Consider the following 22,949-nt stretch of genomic DNA (forward strand, 5'->3'; position numbering starts at 1 on the left):
CGTGTGGAAGTAAGTACGTGTATATCCACATATGAACACATTTTTGCTAAGGAAAAATTTTACATAATTCTACACACAAGAACCCTGCACATGGGTTAAATAGTCTAAAACTTGAACTTTGCTTAGATGTTCGCTTAAAAACACCATTACAGAGTGGGATATAAATAAAGGCGTGATATGTAGAAGTGAAAATGTAGACTATTAACAGAAGTGGGGTCTAGAATTAAATAGCCACGAAGTGGTGGCCCCTGTACATCCACTCATTCAAGCCTATTCTAAGGCAGCTCGATGTGAATGTGAAGGCCCTCGCTGCTTGTGCCTGGTCCATGTTTTCCCCCTCTGAACAAGGGACAAGGATGGGAATTGAGGGAGTGGGGACTGAAGTGCCTTGGGATCGAGGGAGAGATGGATGAATGTTTGCTCACCCTCTGGCGGCCTCCAGGCTCTTGATGAGCTTCTTGATCTTCCAGATCTCCACGTTCCTGTCGGCTGCGGTCGGGTCGTCGGCCATTTTCTTCTCGTTGTGCTGCTGCTGCTGCTCTCGGCGGGCGAGGACGAGGCAGAGACACAGCGACTAACTGAGACAGACTGAGAGAGACAGAAAGAGAAAAAGAGAGGCGCACACACGCTCGTCCCCGGGCGCGCTCACACAGCACCGCGCGCCGCACGTTCCCCTCCTCCCGCGCGCGCGCACACAGACACACACCGACTCCCCGGCTCTCTCGGTCCGCCGCCTGTTCGCTCCCGCTGACGTCAGGCACCGGCTCGCATGTCCGCCAGCCTCACATGGAGCACTCCCACCAGTGACCTCCCTATCAACATCCACAACCCCCATTGGAGCAGCTTGCCACTACGATATCGACTAACACCCTCTCCGATTGGCTACGTCTCGCCACTCCCGACTAACTTTGCGTGGTACCGCCGCGGAACTTGTTGGGATCTGTAGTTCTTTTCCCTATTTCCTCCTTCCTGGTTGTTGTGGCCCACAGTTTAAAACGCCATTATTATTATTTAAAATCACAATCGCATGCAAATTTTTTAAAACCACTACCTATTATTAGAAGTGCCCTGCAAAGGATTTTAACAGTTTATTGTTGGCAAGGGTATACAAATTGATGTTTTTAATTGTTTAACTCCATGGTAGATGAAGTATGTTTATATACCTTCCCAAGGCAAACTGACCAAGTAGTTTTGATGGCAACATCTCTGCTAGCAAGCCAGCTTCCTAAAGGGAATATATCCATCTCCAGACTCTGAAAGTCAGAACTGATTTGAGATTCTGGGTTGAGTTTGAAGATCTCAGCTCGTATTGGTAGATCTATAACTAGCTTCACCTCCCAATGCTTAGAAAGGAAAACATGTCAGTATTCTGAACGTTAGACGACTACCATAATTGCAAGAGTGGGTTACAGGTGTGCGTGAACACTCAGCGTAAACTCTATATTTTCTCACTGCTAGCTTTCCACATGGATGACATGAGCAAAGTAAGATATTACAGACTGGAGCGCAATCGTGACATTTGTGAGCAGGCCAACACTTAAAATAGTGGGGGAGAAAGAAAACTGGGGCTAGGAAAAAGCCCTTCCCTGTAAAGAAAATTCTATGAGGGTGAAGACTCGGCAAACGTAACTTGCAACAGCCAACTTTCCCTCCTAGCTACCCCCACACCCAATTAAAAAATGGGCTGATGACTTGCAGTAGAACAAAAATTTCTGATGGTGCAGGGAACCTGCATTTGCTCCAGTATCTTTGGATCATCATAAACGCTTCGCTTACTAAGATACAAAACATGTTGGACAATTAAATAAGCACATATTTTGACTGCCTTCAAGGCAGCACCAAGGGAGTGCTGTGTTCTCAGGAGTGCCATTCAAGATGTTTCTGAGATTTCCTGTTTGTCTCATACTTAGCATATTTTTCAAAAGTATTTCATCAACAGCACTTTGGTGTGTCCTGAGGTTATGGAAGATCTTACATAAATATAAATCTATTTCCATGTGTTGCAAGGTCAAAAGTCACACCAACACTAGGTTATGGACCATTATTTGACCATCTGACAAAGGGGTAACACTATGAAAGCTTGTGATTTCAAATAAACCTGTTGGGCTATGTGACATGTGACTTTTGGTTTTATCCATCCCAGTCCAACACCGGTACCTCCACTCCGTGTGTTGCAATTTATCTTGCTGTTGCTTATCTACCATAACCATGTGCCACACCGGGGTATTAATTCAAGTTCAAAGAGCAAGGTATTTCCCATTTTTATGACATCCTTTAAGTTCTTCCTCAGATAATTACTCTATTATAAGCTGTTGCATTGTTTTGGAACTTTGGGGAAAAATGTCAAAGCAACAGCAGTTTAAAAAGGAGGAAGGGAGATAAAGGCAGTAACCATGTGGGAAGTGATTCAAACAGAGCAGTAAACCTAGCTATTTTTGCTGTTTGGTTTGATCTATGGGGCAACGTTTTCACACAGAGAGTGGTGCATATGTGGAATGGTAGCTAGAAGTGGCGGAGGCTGGTTCAATTTCAACATTTAAAAGGCATCCGGATGGGTGTAAGAATAGGAAAAGTTTAGGGGGATATGGACCAAATGCTGGCAAATGGGACTAGATTTATTTAGGATATCTGGTTGGTATGGATGAGTTGGACCGAAGGGTCTGTTTCTGTGCTGTGCATCTCTATGACTCTATAAGAAGGACTATCACATTGTATCCCATTCTGTCACCTACCATGCATTTCCTGTGCCCTTGTAATCCCATAATCACGATTCATTAACTCAAATCTGGCCCAATCTTTCCTCCCCATATCTAGCAAATATATTTTATAGTTTGAAATGTGCCTTGTCTTAATGTTTGTCAGTAAGAAAAATAAACGATGTTTACTAAACACATTTCTATTAAGAATGGAGCAGGAAGGTAGCCTTAGTTGTGAGGCCTCCCAAGGCTGAGCAACTTGCAGTCTTCCACTGATATGGTTCATTGGGAACAAATTACTAGGCAGCTGGGGAGGTGCCGGAGGTTGAATGGCAGTCCAGGGTGTCTAACTCTCAGTATTTTATAGGATTGTCCTTTGACTGTTTGTCCTGATTCCTTGAGGGCTCTTTGTTCTTCATTTCAAGGATACCCTGTAGGAGATGGAGTCTGGGACTGTCCTTGCCTTTGCCTTTTGTTTTATTTTTGTAAGCATGTGTACTGTGGCCATAATAGCCATTACCACCCCAAGCCTCCTCCCAATCATTCCCTCTCCCTAATTCTCTCCCAAAAAACACTGACTCTTAAGATGAGCAGTTCTGCCATCAACTACCCCTGATTTCTGTCTGTATGATCTCCAGCAGTCCTGTGCCCCTAGCCACTGTTCTCTCATAACAGTTATTTAACCTGACTATACTTTTATAGGTGGTCTTTTTCATCTTTGCTCCTTTTGTGTCCTTCTCAACACTCTCCTGATGTTTACGGCCCAAACAATTGTTAAGGAGGGAACAAAGTGATTCAAGAATTTTGGTTAAATTTAATTATTTGGAATTATGTTCTATGTAAGCGTCTGCTTCAGTGACCGTAAATAGTCCTGGTAGTTACAAATAGAAATAAACAATGCTGAAAACACTAAGCACGGTCAGGCAGATGCTGATAATGGGAGACCAAGTTACCATTTCAGGTCAATGATCTTTCACAAAAATGGTTTAAGTTCGGCATGTCAGAGATAGTAAGAACTGCCAATGCTGTAGTCAGAGATAACACAGTATAGAGCTGGAGGACCACAGCAGGCCAGGCAGCATGAGAGGAACAGGAAAGCTGATGTTTCGGGTCGGGACCCTTCTTCAGAAAATGTCTGTTGGTATGTCACAGGTCTCAAAGCAGTGCAAACAGTAGAAGTTTTGAGTTGGTGTGTAAAATGGGAGAAATTAACTGACAAAAGGTTAAGCACAAGAGGTGACAATAGGACAAGTAAAGAAACAAAAGATGAGCCTAGAAGAGTGCAAATGGGAAAAGCTAAATCATCAACAACAGTTGCTGTCTAAAAAGAAAAGGTAAGACTTAGATAGAACATAGAACGGTACAGCATAGGAATGGGCCCTTCAACCCACGCTGTTGAGCCAAACATGACACCAGATTAAAAACCAAAAGAACTGTGGATGCTGTAAATCAGGAACAAAAAAAAAGTTGCTGGAAAAACTCAGCAAGTCTGGCAGCATCTATGAAGGAGAAAACAGAACTGAGGAAAGGTTACCGGACCCGAAACGTTAACTCTGTTTCCTCCTTCACAGTTGACACCAATTTTAAACTATGATTAGTTTAATTCTGCCTGCCCTTGGTCCATTTCCCTCTATTTCTTGCACAACTTTAACTTGAAATTGTTAAACTTAACCTCGAGTCTCGAAGGTTTAAATTGTTCCTATCTATTTTTATATTTATTTTCCCCATTTCCTTCATCAGCTTAGCCTATCCTACCTTGAATGTTTATATAACTAAGTTCACATTTTGGAGGAACTTAATAGACATGGAATCAATTTCAAAGCCAACAGGTGATGATGGCAAACAGATTGGCGTTGCTATTGAAAACAAAATGAAAACTCTATTTTTCTGTCTCTGCAGATGCTGCCAAACCCTTTGCATTTCTCCAAAACTTTGTTTATATAGTGGTTGTGCAGAGCTCACCTATCAGCTGTTTGCTCACTGTTTTACATGGGCTCCAGTTTTTGGCAACACATCAATTTTAACATTTTCATTCTTGTTTTCAAAACATTCATTGGCCTCACCCTTCCTATCTCTGCAACATCCTTCAGCTCAAAAACTTTCCAAAACATAAGTGATTCTCTATTTATTGCACATCCTTGATTATTTTCATTTCACTATTGGCAGCCTTCAGTTTTCCAGGCCTGATTTTTGGGAATTCCATCCCTGAACACCTCCATGCCTCTCTCCTTGATATCATGTTACTTAAAACTTAACTTTTGACCAAGATTTTTGGCATATTTTAAAAATCTGATTACGTGGCTCAGCATCAATTTCTGTCTGTCACTGTTTCTGTGAAGCATCTGTGGACGTCTGTATTATATTAAAGATGCTTCACAGAACAACTCACAGGATAAGTGCAAAGTTATTATTTAATGGTTATGCTACGGCCTCAGTGATCTATTTAAAAAAAGGTGAATTTCAATTACAAATAGAAAAACTGGGCTTTAGTTCAGAAAATAAAGAGTTGTCAATATAATATGATAAAAGATTTCAGAGGTAGATGGGCAGAATAGTGTTGGAAGTCAAAGTAAGTGAATTTTGTAACAGATTGGACAGAGGTTCAGAAGCTCAGTTCAGAATATACAGTGGTTGTGAACTGTCAAGTTCACCCAAAGATTTTTCCATCCCGGGTGCGTGGAATATTGCAATGCAGTCATGTTCCACAACCGTAGCTGACATTTCTCCCTCCAAGTATGCTGAAGGAAAAAGTAGCAACCCAACTGAGATCAGCTATACCAAGCTGGAGAATGAACTATGACTATTTTGTTGTCAGTGTTACCTCAGACAACCTGACGCCACTGTCCTCCCTCCAGTAAAGAATCTCACTGCTACTCCTCAGATTGTGACCTCACAGTGGTCACTGTGATGCCGTCACTCCACAATATCCTCAGCTCAGCCGTGAGTAACACTAAAAGGGATTTCCTTGTGCCATCGAGCTGGTACTCACCGCTCCAAAAGTCTTTATGTTTGCTTTTAAAGTCTCTTATCACTAACTGAAGTTAAACTTTGCTGGGTGCCAGATCAGTTAGCAGTCAACTTAATTAACTTGTTGCTCCAGTTGACTTTATATTCAATCAATCTACAGCTGGTCCTCTTCATACATAAAAGTGGAACTTCATAGAATGGTGTTGGCATTGGTGATGTTTGCTGCTCCACACTGCCAACCCTTGTATTCACACCAGCAATGGGGGACATCCTGGTGTGTGCCAGTGTAAAGTGTTATGAAGTAACACAGACTGTAAACTGTGACAGATTGTGATATCATCTCTACAGAATAATACTGTCAGGAGGAGGAGCCTATTAACAGGGAATTAGATACTTGTTTGGAAAAGTGAAATGCATGAGAAAAGTAATTGCAAATCTGACTTCAAAGGGTTTATTCTCTTAATATTATATCAATACCATGATAACAATAACCATTGGCATTTTTGTTTGTTGTCTTTATCGTGGAGAAATGCTCACAGGCATTTTACAAGGACATCATCATACCAAATTGGACACCCAAATGTGGAATGAGCTACTGGGACAGCTGGTCAAAAGCTTGGTCAAAAATGTAGCTTCTAAGAATGATGATAAGAGAGAGAAATGGAGAGGTTTAGGGAGGGAAATCCAAGATGTGGTGTCCTAAAGCAGAGGTTGACCCCTACCTCTAAGAACTAAAACCGAAACCTCACAATGTAATCTGTAAAAGGAGTGTGAAAAGTGGCGTAACCTTTTAGCAACTTTTAGTGTTAAATAAAATAAATCCCTGATACTGACTTTAAAATCAATATGTAACAATTTATTTATCTAACTTTATCAGTGAACAAATTAATTAAATTATTAACAAATAAAATAAACTCCTAACCATTTCTGAATACAGTGATTTTGTAATGGTGTGCTGTTCCAATAAATATAAGTCCCACTCATATAAAATATATTAAAAAATAGCATTTGATCTCTCAAAGTTATAGCCAGGTGATATGTCTTCCGGAATACTCTGTGCCTTCTCTGTTGATTCTTCTGTCAGGAATATTAACTAGTTGTGCTGTCAGAAATGTTGGTATTTGGATGATGCTTTCTCTAAGACAAAGAAGAGACTATGAGATCCAGCGATTCTCTCTTGAGAGCGAAGGACTATTAACTCTGGCCAATGGCAGTTAGCTCTGGGGTTTTCTCCAACTGCCCCTTCTTATATACCCTTGATGACACATCAGTATATTTCTTAGAATAGGACTGGTCCTATGGTGTCAAAACCATCAGATTTAAATTTAATTAGTTTTTGGTATCTAAGTGCGTGGTTCAAATCTCTTGGTTAAATCGAAAAGCTTGTTGTCTTGGTGAAAACTGCTGCTTGGCATGCTAACTGTATAGCACTTTGATACAACGGTTTCACTTCGAGTGCTCTCTGTGTACTTACAAACTTTCAAGCTGTTGCTTACAGACATCTGTTTTAAATCTCTAAACACAGAAAAACATAACATCTTTTAAACAGACCGCACAATGCTTCCCCTCCCCCTAGCATTTTGCAAACACCAAATGCTAACTTCCTGCCTTCCCATCCACAAGTTCTCTAGCCAACTTGGTAACAGAGGTCTGGACAGCTGAAAGCACAACTGTCAATGGTAGAACACAAAGAAGATAAACAGTGCCCACAGCAGTTCTGAGGAAGGGTCACTGGACCTGAAACATTCATTCTTATTTTTTCTTTATAGATGCTGCCAGACCTGCTGAGCTTTTCCAGCAACTTGTGTTTTTGTTCCTACAAGTTTGCAGTTTGGGAACCTGAGATTTTGGAGGTGTCCACCTAGAGGAGGTTACAAAGATGTGGAGGCAAAATTTCACCAGGAGGATGAAAGCTATAAATTGGAAACAATGGAGACCTGGGACCCAGTTATTGGATTTGGTTTGGATATGATACAGTAGAAGAGTATCAGCTGGCCAGTGGCCTTTGGAGAGAAATTGGAATGCACTATCTGAATTGTGATGGACATAGTTAAATTGAACTATTAAAAAGTTAATTAGATTATTCTTAGACTTGGACTTACTGAAGGGAATAATGGGTGGTGTAGGATCATGAGAAGATGACAGGAGAGTTGCACAAGGTGAAATGGTCAATTAGAAAGCTGGTGAAAATAAAATAACATTTGCGTGAGTCTGAGATAAAAGGCTACCTTGGGCAGCAATGGAATTGTAATTTTGTTTTCTTAGAATTGTCAAGCCTGGAAGTGAAAAGCGTTTACTCAAGAGCTTCAACATCAGATGGATTATGTAAGGGCCAGTGGCAGACATGGAGATTAAAGTAGGCAGTCTTTAGTAATGGAAAAGTTGTGGGGTTAGGAGCTATGAAAAAATTGGTACTGATTTGAAAATCAACCCCAGAGTCAATCATCTATCTGTTACAAGATTATGTAATGCTGCAGGGACATCAATACCTACTTTTAGCATGTCAAATGTAACTCATTGTATGCATATCAGTTTGGAATAACCAAAGGATGTGATAATGTGTAAGGTCAAAAGGTTATGTCCCTTTGTCAAGTCATGAGCACATAATCCAGAAACAGGACCATGCAATATTGTTGCACAGTATTGTTGCATGAAAAGTGTTGCACAATTTGTAGACATCATTTATTGAATATTAAATCAAAGGACCTATATGTTGATCCCAGTGTCTTATTCAAAAAGGAGAAACAATGTTCTCATGGTTCTTGGTACCAACATTTATCTTCAACCAACAACATAAAAAACCAATTACCTAATCATTTATCTCATTGATATTTGTGGGAGTTTGCTATATGCAAATTGGTTGCCACTATTTCCTCCATTTCAACAATGTCCACACTTTAAAGCAGCTTCATTAGCTGCAAAGCGCTTTGGGGTACCATGAGGAAATGCTCTGTATTTATAAAAATAAAGATTCCCCTTTGAGATAGGTTTTTTGAATGATAACATGTAATTTTACTAACTTTATTGAATTCCATAATCTTGTCACATTTGAAGCCTGTTTTTGTCCATATTTTTCTGCTGAAAAACTTAGGTAAAGAGTTATTTTTAAGTGGATGCAGAAACAAAACTTAAAAGCATGATCACAATCTCTAGGCATTTGTAATGTGTATTAAGGTTATACATTCGTACCAGTTTCTAGCACAGCCTGAAACACAAGGGTTATCTCAATCTAGATGTTGCCAATAACTTTCACACTGGAAGGAGAATGAGATGTTCCTTTTATTTGAGATTTATGTGCAGCAAAGGGATGGGGTATTTGTGAATTATTGGTTAGTGGCTGTCCTTGTCAATCTTTGTTCAGGAAAGGAAGCCACTAATCACATTGTAGTTTCTTATGGCAACAGGAAGCGACAATTTATTTTATGTAGTACCTTCAACATAATAAAACATCCAAAGCACATCATGGAGCATTGATAAAGCAAAGTATGATATTGAAACATGAAAGGAGATTTTAGGTCAGATAACCAAATGCTTGGTCAAACAGCTTTATGAAGAGTGTTAAAGCAAAGAAATGGAGATATACGTAAAGAAGGCACTCCACCATTAGGAGCCAAGACAGCTGAAGGTATGGCCACTAATGGGCAGATCAATTAAAATTGGAGACATACAAAAGGCCAGAATTAGAAGTGTGCAGATAAGGGTTATGGAGCTGGAGATTACAAAGTTTGGGAGGGGCAAGGATTTTAAAACAAGAATAAGGTTATTAAAAATCAATGCATTGCTTGACCGGGACCGAGATAACTATAAACAGTGGAGGCACTGAGCAGAAAAAAACACAATACCAAAGGGGAAATTAAATTTATTTGTAAGTAAATCGCCCATTGATTTGGGGCACATTAGCACATTAATTATTTGTACAGGATTGGACAGAGGTAAGATTAAGTGATTGAATTAAGTGAACCCTTCTCTCAGTAAACTCTACCAGCTCTACAATTCTGACCCCTTGCACATTCCTGATTTTCATTGCTTCGCTTTTGGCTGACGTGCCTTCAGCTGTTTTAAGTTCTGGAATTCACTCCCTGAGCATCCCTGCTTTGCTATTGCTCACTTCTCCTTTAACATATTCTTTATAATGTTGCTCTTTCAACCAGCATTTATTCACCTGTCATAATAATATCATTTTATCACTCAAATTTTATCCCTTGCCTTGGGATGTTTTGCTACACTGAAAGTGCTAGGTGTAACTTTATATCCAATTGTTGTTCTACATGTCCCCCTCATTATGGATTTATACAAGTTCTTGTTTTGCACCAAGCAAAGCTCCCAAAATGGATTCTCAGGTTGAATGTTGTCCTCATCATGAAGTTAAATTGAACACAAGCAAGTCAAAGACAAATTAAAATCATTAAAGCATCCATAAGTAAAACATCTCTTCTCAATAATATAAACATTGAGGACAGAGGCCTGGAGAGAGTTTTTTTGGAGGGAAAATAAATATACCACGCTTATTTGGGCCAGTATGGGACCCTTTGTTACAGAGCAATTGAGGTACAAGATAGCAGAAGTGCAGCAGGGCGTAACTAGAAATTAATGCTGCGTTGACTTGCTGGGATGGAGGCCTTTCAGAAAAATTGGGTGTTTGGTGTTTGAAACAACCAAAAGGTGTGAACTTTTCTTATAGAATCCTCTGGATAGGCAAATGAATTCAATTTAAGGAGGTTTTGTGAAAATCTGGAATATTTACGGGATGCCTTGGCACACTTCTTTACATTTTGCTTCTTGTATTAGCTTTTCTTTAGTCTGTTTTATCACAATCTCTATCAACCATTTGAAGAAGGAAATCTGTTGTCTTTGGCCTATGTTATTCCAGCTTGATATGAGCATGGGGTGATTCTTAGCTGTCTAAAGAAGTGGCCAAGCCAGCTATTCAGAGTCAACTAGGAGTTGGTCATTGACAGTAATGCCAAAGCCTGAGATTGAATTATAATCAAACCAGGTTGAGAATGATGTTTGTCTGGAAGAAAGCAAGCTACCTCTCCGACGAAGACAAAGAGATAGAGGGGAGAGGTTTTTAGCAGTCAGATTGCAATTTTATACCTGCCCGTTACAGGCACCATTGTCAGTTCAACATAGTTTTCCTGAAATTAAGAAAAGTGATATTTAAGTCAGTGAGTAAAAATAAGTTATCAGCAGGAAGTTGAATTAACCTAGTTGCAGAAATATCAATAGGATTGGGTAACATCTATGTTGAAGGAAATTCATTATCTCAACAACCCAGCAGCCAACAGCATCATCACAGGGAGAAAGATAGGATACATTCTTCTGATTATTACATTGTGACACTAACTATCACTCACTAATGTAAACATGTATGAAATTTAAAGACAGGATTATTTTCAGAAAGGTTAAATTCTGCACTTATCAACACTTACTGTCACAACTTGTGAAAACTGTCCTGCTCTTGGGAAATAAGGCAGGGCAAGTGGCTGAGGTGTTAGTGGGGGAGCAGTTTGAGACCAGTAGCCGTAATTCTATAACTTTCAAATAATTATGGAAAAGGATAAGCATGCTCCACAAGTTAAAGTTCTAAATTGAAGCCAGGATAATTTTAATGGTATTAAATGAGAGCTTTTAAAAGTTGATTGGGGGAGGCTGTTCACAGGCAAAAGGATGTCGAACAAGTGGGAGGCTTTCAGAGCTGAGATAACTGGACTTCAGGGACAGTATGTTCTTGTTAGTGTGAAGGGCAGAGCTGGCAGGAGTAGGGGATACAGGATGACGAGAGATATTGAGGCTCTGCTCTGGTCAAGAAAAAGAGGCAAATGTCAGGTGTAGACAGCTGGGATCAAGTGAATCCCGAGAGGAGTATGTGGGGTGTAGGAGGATATTTAAGAGAGAAATCAGGAAGGCAAAGAAGGAACCAGGTAGGTTTGGCTGATAAGGTTAAGGAGAATCTAATGAGATTCTACAACGATATCAAAAGCAAAACAGTAACTTGGAAGCGAACAGGATCCTCTGAAGATCAATGAGGCCATTTGTTTGTGGAACCACAGAAGATTGGTGAGATCCTAAAGGAATGTTTTCAATCAGTATTTATTGTGGAGAAACATATGGAAGCTAGGGAACTTGGAGTGATGTCTCGAAAAGAATCCACATTACAAAAGAGGGGATTCTGGAGGTCTTAAGACGTACAAAGGTAGATAAATCCTTGGGACCTGATCACGTGTATCTCAGGACATTGTGAGAAGATGTTGCTGAGCCCCTAGCAGAGATATTTGTATCATCGACAAGCCATGAGTGAGGTGCCGGAAGACTGCAGGGGGGCTAACATTTAAGAAAGGCTGCAAGGCATAGCCAGGGAAGAACAGACCAGTGAGCCTGAGGCTATTGGTGGGTATATTGATGGAGGCGACTCAGAGAGATAGGATCTATATGTATTTGGAAAGGCAAGGACTGATTAAGAATATTCAGCACAGCTTTGTGCATGGCAAATTGTGTCCCATAAACTTGATTGAATTATTTGAAGCGATGACCAAGAAAATTGAGGGCAGAGCAACAGACATTGTTGACATGGACTTTGGCAATGCCTTTAACAAAGTTCCGCATGGTAGACCAGTTAGTAAGGTTAGATGTCAGAGACAGCTAATCAATCGGATGTAAAATTAGTTTGACGGCAGGAGACAGAAGACGGTGATAGAGGATTGTTATTTAGACTGCAGGCCTGTGAACAGCAGTGTGCTGCAAGGATCGGTGCTGGATTCTCTGTTGTTCGTCATGTGTATAAACGATTTGGATGAGAATATAGGAGGCATGGTTAGTAAGTTTGCGGATGATACCAAAAAAATCAGTGGTATAGTGGACAGTGAATTGAATTGAATTAGCTTTATTGTCACATGTACTCACATAGGTACATAGGTGCCTACATACAAATTCTCAGAAAAATAAAAAAGTAAAAACTCCAGCATTACAGAAATTCAAAAGTACAAAAGCATGGTAACAAATTAGAAAAATAAAGAAATAAAAATTTTAGAATAACAATCCTTCCACCATAATATAATGAAGAAAAAAATTTAAAAAGAGAATTTAAGACAAAATTTACTCAGACCATTTCACAGCTCTAGGCTTGGGGACCCGACCCCGCTGTTGGAATCCCAGGCAGGACCTACTGTGATGCTGAAAAAAATTCTAAATGGAGCCACAGATTGAATGAAGCTGCTATTAGGAGACCCAGACCAAAGCCGACAAAAACAGCTAGTGAAGCCGCCAAAAGGAATCTCAGGCTGGAAGAGACCAGCAGTGCCGCCGCAAAGGCACTGCAAAAGCCTCACGGAAAATTTGGGCCATTGGAATCCCAGACAAGAACCCCCCCTCATCTTCAGCCACTGTAAAAGCAGTCACGAGGAATGGCCAGATCCACGCCACATTCTCTGCTGCGGCGTCCTCCTGGAACTTCCTTCCTTACCCAAAGCCACCAAAGAAAAGTAAGATGAACTAGATGTTGAGACAGCACCGAACTGCCTCGTCAGAAGCCGCTGGGAAACCAAACTCACCTCCGACATCGCTGCCACAAATCTGTGCTTCTGGGCCCACTTGTAATCTCCAACACTGTTGTGCAACTGAGCTCTTCATCTAGAGGTGAGTAAAATAAAATAAAAGAGAAAAAGAAACAAGAGAACAGAGAGAAAAAAAGAAATGAAAAGAAAAGTGGGCAGAGTGGATGAGCCCCAGGCTCAGAAGCCATCTTACCGGAAGTGAAGAATGTTGTCTAGGAGTACACTGGGATCATGCTCAGCTGGGCCAATGGACTGAGGAATTGCAGATGGAGTCTAATGTGGATAAAGTGAGGTGTTGCATTTTGGTAAGACAAACCAGAGCAGGACTCTCACAGTAAGCAAGAACATAAAAAATGGCAGGAGAGGGTAATGTCATTCAATAACATTACAGTTGATCTTTTCATGGACATAGCTCTACTTACCTGCCTGCTCACTATAACCCTTAATTTCATTACTGTTCAAAAATCTATCTTTGCTTTAAAAACATTCAACGAAGTAGCCTCAACTGCTTCACTGTGCGAGGGAAATCACAACTCTTTAGATGAAGAAGTTCCTCCTCAACTCAGTCCTAAATCTGCACCCCGCTAATTTGGGGCTATGCCACCTAGTTCTAGTTTCACCTGCCAATGGAAACAAAATCCTTGCTTCTGTCTTATCTATTTCCTACATAATTTAAAGGTTGTTGTAAAATCTTTCCTCATAAACCAATCCTCTGAAGTCCAGGATCAACCTCGTGAACCTCTTCTGCAGCACCCCCCCCCAACCACATGCCAGTACACCCTTTCTCAAGTAAGGAGACCAAAACTGTACACAGTACTATGGGTGTGGCCTCACCAGCATCCCATACAGCTGCAACATAACCTCCCTGTTTTTAAATCCCATCCCTCTAGCAATGAAGGATGATATTCCATTCGCCTTCTTGCACCTGCAAACCAACTTTTTGAGATTCATGCAGTTAGACACCTAAGTCCCGCTGCATAACAGTATGCTGCAATTTTTCACCACTTAAATAATAGTCCAATTTGTGGTTATTCCTACCAAAATAGATGACTTCGCATTTATCAACATTGTGCTCCATTTGCCAGACCCTTGCCCACTCACTAAACCTATCTATATCACTCTGCAGATTTTCAGTATCGTCTGCACACTTTGCTCTTCCACTTACCCTAGTATCATCTGTCAACTTTGACACACTACAATTGTGAACAGTTGCCGTGCCAACATTGATCCCTGATGGATGCCACTAGCCACTGACTGCCAACCAGAAAAACACCCATTTATCCCCATTCTTTGCTTTCTGTTAGTTAACCAATCTTCTATCCATGCTAATACATTACTGTAAACCAATCTTCTATCCATGCTAATACATTACTGTAATACCATGCACCTTTATCTTATGCTGCGGCCTTTTGTGCATAACTGTGTCAAATGCCTTCTGGAAATCCAGATACGTCACATCCACCACCACACTCACAATGTCCTCAAAAAATTCCAGTAAATTAGTTAAACATGACTGGTCTTTCATGAACCCATTCAGAGATAAGAACTACCAATGCTGGAGTCAGAGATAACACATTGTGGAGCTGGAGGAACACGGCAGGCCAGGCAGCATCAGAGGAGCAGAAAAGCTGGTGTTTTGGGTCGAAAGATTTCTGAAGAAGGGTCCTAACCCAAAACATCAGCTTTCCTGCTACTCTGATGCTGCCTGGCCTTCTGTGTTCCTCCAGCTCCACACTGTGTTAATTCATGAACCAGTGCTATGTTTGTCCAATGGGACAATTTCTATTCTATTAATGATAGGGTCCTGGGGATTGTTGTTGAACATAGAGACTAAGGGTTGCAGGTACATAGTTCCTTGACAGCAGCATCACAGGTAGACAAGGCGGTGAATAAGGCATTTGATATGGTTACCTTCATCGGTCAGAACACTGAGTACAAGAGTTGGGACATTATGGTGAAGCTATACAAGACATTGGTAAGGCCACATTGTACTACGTACAATTCTGGTCACCCTGCTATAGAAAGATTTTATTAAACTGGAAAGGGTGTAAGAAGATTTACAAGAATGTTACTGAGACTGGAGGATTTGAATTATAAAGTGGGCTGCATAGGCTGGGGCAGTTTTTCCTGGAATGTAGGAAGCTGATGACCTTGTATAGGTGTATAGAATCATTAGGGCCGTAGATAAAGTGAATAGTCAAGGTCTTTTTCCAGGGTAAGGATGTCCAAAATGGGAAGGCATAGGTTTAAGGTGAGATTGTAAAGATTTAAAAGGGACCTGAGGGGCAACTTTTTCACAGAGTGGGTGACACGTATGTGGAATGAGCTGCTAGTGGAAACATGGTCAGCACAGACAAGTTGGGCCAAAGGGTTTGCTTCCATGCTGGATGATTCCACTACTTGTACATGAACAATTAAGTATACTTGCAAAAAGAAAGAATTTATATTAACATAGCATCCTTCACAATATTGATACCTCCCAAAGTAGTTCATAGCCAATTAAACACTTACGAAGCATATACTACTATTGTAATGCAGGGAAACAGAGTTGTCAATTTTAACTTAGCAAGATCCTAAAAACAAAAATGAGATAATGCCCAATGTTAACTGAATGATAAATGAGATAAATGACTAATCTCCGGCTATTACTCAAATTGTTCCATCGATTCTTTATTTTAATTTCTATCCAACTGTGAGTATAGGCTAGGCTCCTTGGTTAAGTGACTCATCTAAAAGACAGAAGTCCAATCACATCCATACAATTCCCTCTGTACTGGGATGCCAGCCGAGTTAATGCACATAGGTGTCTGAAGTAAGGTTAGACCTATAACCAGCTTTCACAGAACCTAAGTTTGATGTTCAATTGTCCATTTATAGATGTGGTTAGGTGAAGTAATTCTTTGTGGAGCAAGTAAGTTAATCTTTGTCCCTTGGGGAATTTAATTCTTAGCTTAATGGAGGTAAATTATAACATTACAATAAATTCTGCAGCAAGCAAGGAATCTATACATCCCACTTTGTTTAACGGTGAATTAACCCCTGAATATGCTCTAAAATTCTGCATCCTTCAGTTACAGCTTCAAGACATTGATCAAGGACCTTTGAAGAATGATATATTAAAGCACCCAAATTTATTTATTTATTTTGCGACTTGCTGTAATTCTCTCTCTGTAGGTTATATGCATGTTTAGTGATTGACATGCCTGTGTGAAAATTCTACACTCATAAAACAATTTTTTCCAAAACACAGTTGCATTCACCAGACACATCTAGAGCTGAAAGTGTAGTCAATCATCTTTTACAAATCATAACCTGCTGGTTAAGGGATTAAAGTAAAATCTACAGAGATATGAATGATTTGATATATGATATCACATGTGAATGTGGCTTTTTATGGTTTAACAAAGGTGATTTAATCTGCTTTGATGAACAAATACTGTGGATGCTAAAAATCTGCAGAAAATATTGAAATGCTGCACGTGCTCAGAAGTCTGGTAGCATTTAATATTTATGACCTTTTGGCAGAACGGAAGTGCATACTGCTCTGTGTTCTGACATATTTCAAAGGAGTTTATCTGGGAGATATTCTTGCGAACAGTCATCCAGTGGCGCAAAGCTAATTGGATGCTTTGTGATCATATTTAGTCACATAAGAGATCAGTACTGTGCCTTCAGTTTAATGCTGAGGTGTACTGCTCTTTATGGTGTGAGTAATGCAAAATCTGTGTTTTGCAGATGTGACATTTCAAGAATGCTATTCTTCATAATTTTTGTGATTATATTGTTTGTACAAAGTAGATTTCCACTACTCACTTAATGTTAAATAAATTGATTGATTAGTTTGCGGTTGAACTGTGGTCATAGGATCATAGAATCCCTAGGGTGTGGAAACAGGCCCTTTGACCCAACAAGTCCACACCAACTCTCACAGCATCCCATCCAGACCATCCCCCTACAACCCATCTAATCTCTGAACACCATGGGCAATTCAGCATGGCCAATCCACCTAACCTGCCCCTCTTTGGACTCTGGGAGGAAATCGGAGCACCCAGAAGAAATCCATGCAGACACAGGGAGAATGTGCCCAAGGATGGAACCGAACCCAGGCTCCCGGCGCTGTGAGGCAGTGCTAACCACTGAGTGCTGCCCCCATGGTGTGTAGACTAAATTCAATCAACATATTGAAATCAGCAAAATCACTTGATGACCGATGATAATATATTCAAGAAAAAAATATAAAGTGGCAAGGTTTCTTTATTCAACTGCTGACCTGATAGACGTATGCTGGTTCACTGATGAATGTCAGATTACAACAATGATCATTTGCACTCCAAAAATGAATTGTTATTGAAAACAAGAAACAAAACAGTGGCTCATAATGCAACCTACTACCAGTGGCCAAATATTCCATGCAATTCTTAAAGCAGGTAATCCTTCTTAAACTAATCTCTGCAATTTAGTGCTATGTTACCCTTCTGTATCATTTGAACAATTTACAATTCTCCAATGGCTCTGGGGAAACAAGCACCATATAGTAGAGTATACACTCTCATACTCTCCTGTGTACAATGAGCTGTATAGACTCTCACACTGCCCTATGTACCGTGTACTGGTTAGACTGACACACTGAGTCATGTGCATTCTATTGCACATATTTTCACTATTGTCAAGCTGTTCTATGTACACAATGGCATACTGTGCCATGGACACTGTTGTACACATTGACATGTTGTGCCATGGACACTTTTGACACACATTGACATGGTGCTCCACATGCACTGTGTTGTACACGTTGACATACTGTTTCCTTCACGCTGTGTTGTACAAATTTGTACATTGAGTCATGTACACTGTGTTGTACATGTCAACACACTGCTCCAAATACAGTGTGTCAGTGTATAAAACACAGCGGACATAGAGCAGTATGCCAATGTGAAAAACACAGGATACATGGAACAGTGCGTCAATGTGCACAACATATTGTATATGGAACATTGTATCCATGTGCACAATGCATTGTCCATGAAGCAGTGTATCAATGTGTACAATAGAATATATATGGAACAGAATGTCAATGAATACTGCGCAGTGTACATGGAACAGTGCGCTAATGTGGATAACAGTTTACATGGATTAGTGAGTCAATATGCACAGCACAGTGCAAATGGAACAACATGCCAAAGTGAACAAGACAGAATACATGGAGTCAATGTATGCAACATGGAATACATGCAGCTGAAATAATTCTTCAGAGGCCGGCATCTCATCACCAGTCACCCATTACTTACAAATGCCCAGCCTTTAACAATAGCACTGCCTCTGACAGGGTCACCCACTATCCCTGACATTCATTCTTTTACATCAGCTGGGTCCCCCTGATTGGATAAGATTAACAGTCCCAATCCAAGTCAAAGGTCATAGGGCAGTCTGATTCTAGTCTTTAACAAATTGGGGTCCTTGGCAGGATCAAAATATCTAATTCCAGCTTAGGTGCAGAGATACTGGACACAAAGACAATGAGTGGTGAGTGTCGGTGTTCCCTTTTCTGCTGTTGCAATTAGTTGATTAAAATAAGGTATGCCTTTGTAATAATAGCTTTTACCATGGCTAAGAGTTTCCCACATGTGGAAAAAGGCACTTGGGTGGTTTATAGAAGGTAAGTAAAGCAAAACGTTTGGAATTGCCGACAAACTGGAGTTAGGGTTGCCTTTGTCCATGTGGAAAGGGGGGCAATTACAACAATAGGTCAGCATTTACAATTGTAGAAATGTAACTGGAATTATTGGAAATGGCAAAAATTCAACTGCAAATAAAACAGCTTGAATACGAAAAGGAAATGAAACAGTTTGAGTTACAATTGAAAGCAGAAGGGATAAAGAGAGAACTATTGAACTTCGCAAGTGGGAACTGAAAAGTGAAAGCTTGCTTAAAATGGCGGAGATAGAGGTAAAAGGTGGGATTAGTGATGAGCACGATGATGGTGAGCAAACCCATCGGAGCCAAAGCTTGGGGGATTTCTTTAAATATGTCCAAGCATTACTGAGGTTCAACGAGAAGGACATTGAAGCCTTTTTCATTTCATTTCAGAAAATGGCTAAACAAAGAAAATGGCAGGTGACCGTACGGGTATCTAAATGAAGTTGGTAGATAGAGCTTGCAAGATGTTTGCATCACTAAGGGAGGAGGTATCTATGGAGTATGATGAGGTGAGGAAAGCCATCTTACGTTCATATGAGCTAGTGCCAGAAGCCTACAGACAATGTTTTAGGAATCTAAAGATGGAACCTGATCAAATGTACATAGAGTTTGAAAGGATCAAACAAAATAATTTTGATAGGTGTAAAGGGCATTGAAAATAGATCAATATGTGTTGTGTTATACACATTGAGGCATTGTTTCATGTACACTGTGCAGTATATATTGACACACTGCTCCAAGTACACCGTGTGGTACATATTGGCACACTGTTTCATGCACATTGTAGATAACAAGGTGTAGAGCTGGATGGACACAGCAGGCCAAGCAGCATCTTAGGAGCAGGAAAGCTGACGTTTCGAGCCTAGACCCTTCATCAGAAATGGGGGAGGGGAAGGGGGTTCTGAAATAAATAGGGAGAGAGGGGGAGGCGGATCAAAGATGGAAAGAGAAGATAGATGGAGAGGAGACAGACAAGTCAAAGAAGTGGGGATGGTGCCAGTGAGTGTAGGTAGAGGGGTAGGGAGGAGATAGGTCAGTCCAGGGAGGACGGACAGGTCAAGGGGAGGCGGGGGGGGGGGGGGGGAATGAGGTTAATAGGTAGGAAATGGGGGTGTGGCTTGAGGTGGGAGGAGCGGATAGGTGAGAGGAAGAAAAGGTTAGGGAGGAGATGGCGTGCTGGGCTGGTTCCACACACACAGTGTTGAACATGTTGGCACTTTAATCCATCTAGACTGTGCAGTACATATTGGCACACTGCTCCACGTACACTTTGTTGTGCACATATAGCCATGATGTTCGCTGTACACAGTGTTGGACAACTGACACACTGATCCATCTCTGCTCTGCCATATTCGCTGACACAGTTTCATGTACACAGTATTGTTTACATTGACATATTGTTCTATGTGCACTGTTCTGTACACATTGACACACTGCTGCATGTACAGTGTTGCACACATTCACACTGATCCATGTGTACTATTTTGTACACATGGACACACTATTCCCGATATGTTGCATTGTATACATTGACACACTGCTCCATACAACCTGTTTGTACACATTGCCATACTGTTCCATCTACACTGTGCCACACATATTGATATGTTGCTCCACATCCGCTGTTTTGCACATATTGAGACATTGCTCCATGCACAGAGTTCTATACACACTTCTCCATGTATTGTACGCATTGAGACAGCACTCCACCCACAGTGTGTTGTACACATTGAGATAGTGTTCCACGTGCAATGCGCTGTACAAAAAGACAGGCTGCTCCAGAATAAGGGGTAAGCCATTCAGGACTGAGTTGAGGAAGAATTTCTTCCCTCAGAGAGTTGTTAACCTGTGCAATTCTCTTCCACAAAAGCTGTTGGGGTTAGTTCATAGGTATATTCAAGAGGGAACTGGAAATAGTTCTTGCGGTTAAAAGGATCAAAGGGGATGGGGAGAGGTTGGAATGGCATTCTGAGATTATACCATCAGATTGAATAACAGTGCAAACTCGAAGAGCCAGTTGGCCTACTCCTACAGCTAGTTTCTGGGTACATCATGCTATAGACATTTACAAAATCCTTGTTGTAATATTGAACACCGACCTTTGACCTATGTATTAGGCAACACGGTAACGTCTTGGACGAAGCATGAGTTGCTGTTTGTTGATTGGCGGTGCCTTGTGCAGCCGATTAGCCCTCCGGGCGGGCTCCACTCAGACCTTTTTCTGGATCCTGCACCGTGCAACCTCGGATTGTGCATCACAGTTCTTGGTCCCCCTCAAAGGCTGAACAGGCAGCGCTGGTAGCTGCCAGGCCCCACTGATTGAGAGGAAGTGTGTTTCCTCAATCGCCTCCCCCCCCTCCTTTTCCGCCTGAATCCCTTGTTCCGGGGTATCCCTGGAAACGGGACACTACCGGAAGTGAGTATGGAAAAAATGGCGGTGGGTGTGCTCGGCTCTGGGAGCGGGAGTTGGATGTGGAGCAGGCGGGGAGAGCGGGCCTTGGCTCGGATACGGCCCGTATTCAGCAGCTGGGTTCTGCTTCTCCTGCCCTGCCTTGGACTACAGCTGGTACCGGTCGCTGCTGACATGACGGACGGTAACAGCGAGCACTTGAAGCGGGAGCACAGCTTGATGAAGCCGTATCAGGGTGAGTGCAGGGATGGCAGAGGGAGGGATTCCACTCCGGGCCTGGAGTCCAAGGGATAAACCCGCCTCCCTCGATCAGAATCGTATGAATTAAAACCTTAAGAAATATCCTCACTCACAGTGCAACGACAGATACTAGAAACGCTCAGCAACTCTGCTTGTCACTGTGGAGGGGAAAAAGAAATCCTTCCATTTGGATGTCATTCCGTCACAACTGAATGAGACAACGTTTCTGCAACCCGTGACCCCTGTGGGGAATTAGAACCTAAATGTTTAACAATGCGCTTTCTGTGCTTTTGAATTTTATTCATATTTCTTTTTTATTAAATCAATGTTAATCCACAGTGGTTCCAGGACTAAGCGCTGCTGAAAACCACTTCTCACCTTCCTTGAACCTAAATACTCGTGCAGCTACTGCAACGTTTTATGCAGTCAGCTCGCTTCCATTCTGCTCTCTGCTTCTGACACACACTCTGACCTCAGTCAAGCGTTCCCTTTCAATTTTGCTCCCACCAATCTGTATTTTCTCCATAATTCTCTGTAAATATACGTTGTATAATTTTGTCCACCTTCTGTTGCAACTGCTCTTCAAAGCAAAGTCAATTTGTACTTTAAGATACTATAATTTTTTTTCATAGCATTGTCTTAGCATTCTTTTGTCCTGTTTTTAAACTTGAATCATGAATCAACAGACCACAAAGTTAAGGAAAAAAAAATCCCAGTTTTTGCAACAAGCGCATTCTAAAAGTACATCAATTAATACATATCTTAATGTATCATTGAGACAACAAAATTAGAACTAATCAAAATGGATTATCGGGACACCTATGAGAAAAGGGACAAAAGTGCCCTATCATAAACTTTTCTATTACAATAACACTCATATTTTTAAATACGTTGCCTTAGCTTTTCATCCTCTAACTTCTCTGTAGCATATAATGAGGTTAGTCAAGTACAACATTCCTTTTTGAAACAGCATGTACTGTTAGTTTATTTTCAATTTTCAGATGCTTTCTTAATCACATCTTGATATCAAAAATTCCAGTGTTTTCTATGCCATTTATGTTAAGGACTTAATTGATTTATCTTTTGCTTTTTAAAATATAGGAATAACATTATTCATCCATATCGGTCCTGCTATTTCCTCTTCAGCTTCTTTAAAGTATGCATGGATGTGATCCTCTGCATGGTTTTCTCCTGTAAGCTTGGCTCGATTATTAATTACCTCTGCCCCGTTTCTCATAGATGTCTTTATCCAGAGGCCACATTGACTATGTTTCCTAGCATGGCAACAAAACGTCTGTATGATAACCAGCTAGCTCAGCGAGCAAGCCAACAACCTTATCCACAATCCGAGCTGCAAATCTTGGCAAGAACCTTAAATGAAAAAAA

General features: G+C 40.9%; 2 protein-coding genes across 5 annotated transcripts in view; one reads left to right on the top strand and one right to left on the bottom strand.

Annotated features, from left to right (window-relative positions):
* Window positions 1-21,166, bottom strand: part of LOC125458520 (eukaryotic peptide chain release factor subunit 1) — an 81,767-nt gene extending 60,601 nt beyond the window's left edge. The window contains exons 1-4 of one of the 4 annotated variants that reach the window (XM_048543859.2): window positions 21,013-21,166; window positions 13,410-13,489; window positions 13,214-13,292; window positions 426-588 (exon numbers count right to left, since the gene is read on the bottom strand). In XM_048543859.2, the coding sequence (XP_048399816.1) occupies window positions 426-511 (86 nt within the window). In that variant the 5' untranslated portion in view covers window positions 512-588; window positions 13,214-13,292; window positions 13,410-13,489; window positions 21,013-21,166. Of the gene's footprint in view, window positions 1-425; window positions 589-706; window positions 1,189-13,213; window positions 13,293-13,409; window positions 13,490-21,012 lie in introns of those variants that run through there. The other 3 variants (XM_048543861.2, XM_059650769.1, XM_048543860.2) reach the window with 3 other exon arrangements.
* A 64-nt stretch (window positions 21,167-21,230) lies between these two features.
* The window catches only part of lman2 (lectin, mannose-binding 2), a 44,318-nt gene continuing 42,599 nt past the window's right edge, over window positions 21,231-22,949 (top strand). Inside the window, exon 1 of the mRNA XM_048543862.2 lies at window positions 21,231-21,558. Coding sequence (XP_048399819.1) covers window positions 21,336-21,558 — 223 coding nt within the window. The 5' untranslated portion in view covers window positions 21,231-21,335. The remainder of the gene's footprint in view (window positions 21,559-22,949) is intronic.

This window comes from Stegostoma tigrinum, chromosome 13 (assembly GCF_030684315.1).
Source record: "Stegostoma tigrinum isolate sSteTig4 chromosome 13, sSteTig4.hap1, whole genome shotgun sequence".
In the NCBI taxonomy this organism is placed as follows: Eukaryota; Metazoa; Chordata; class Chondrichthyes; order Orectolobiformes; family Stegostomatidae; genus Stegostoma; species Stegostoma tigrinum.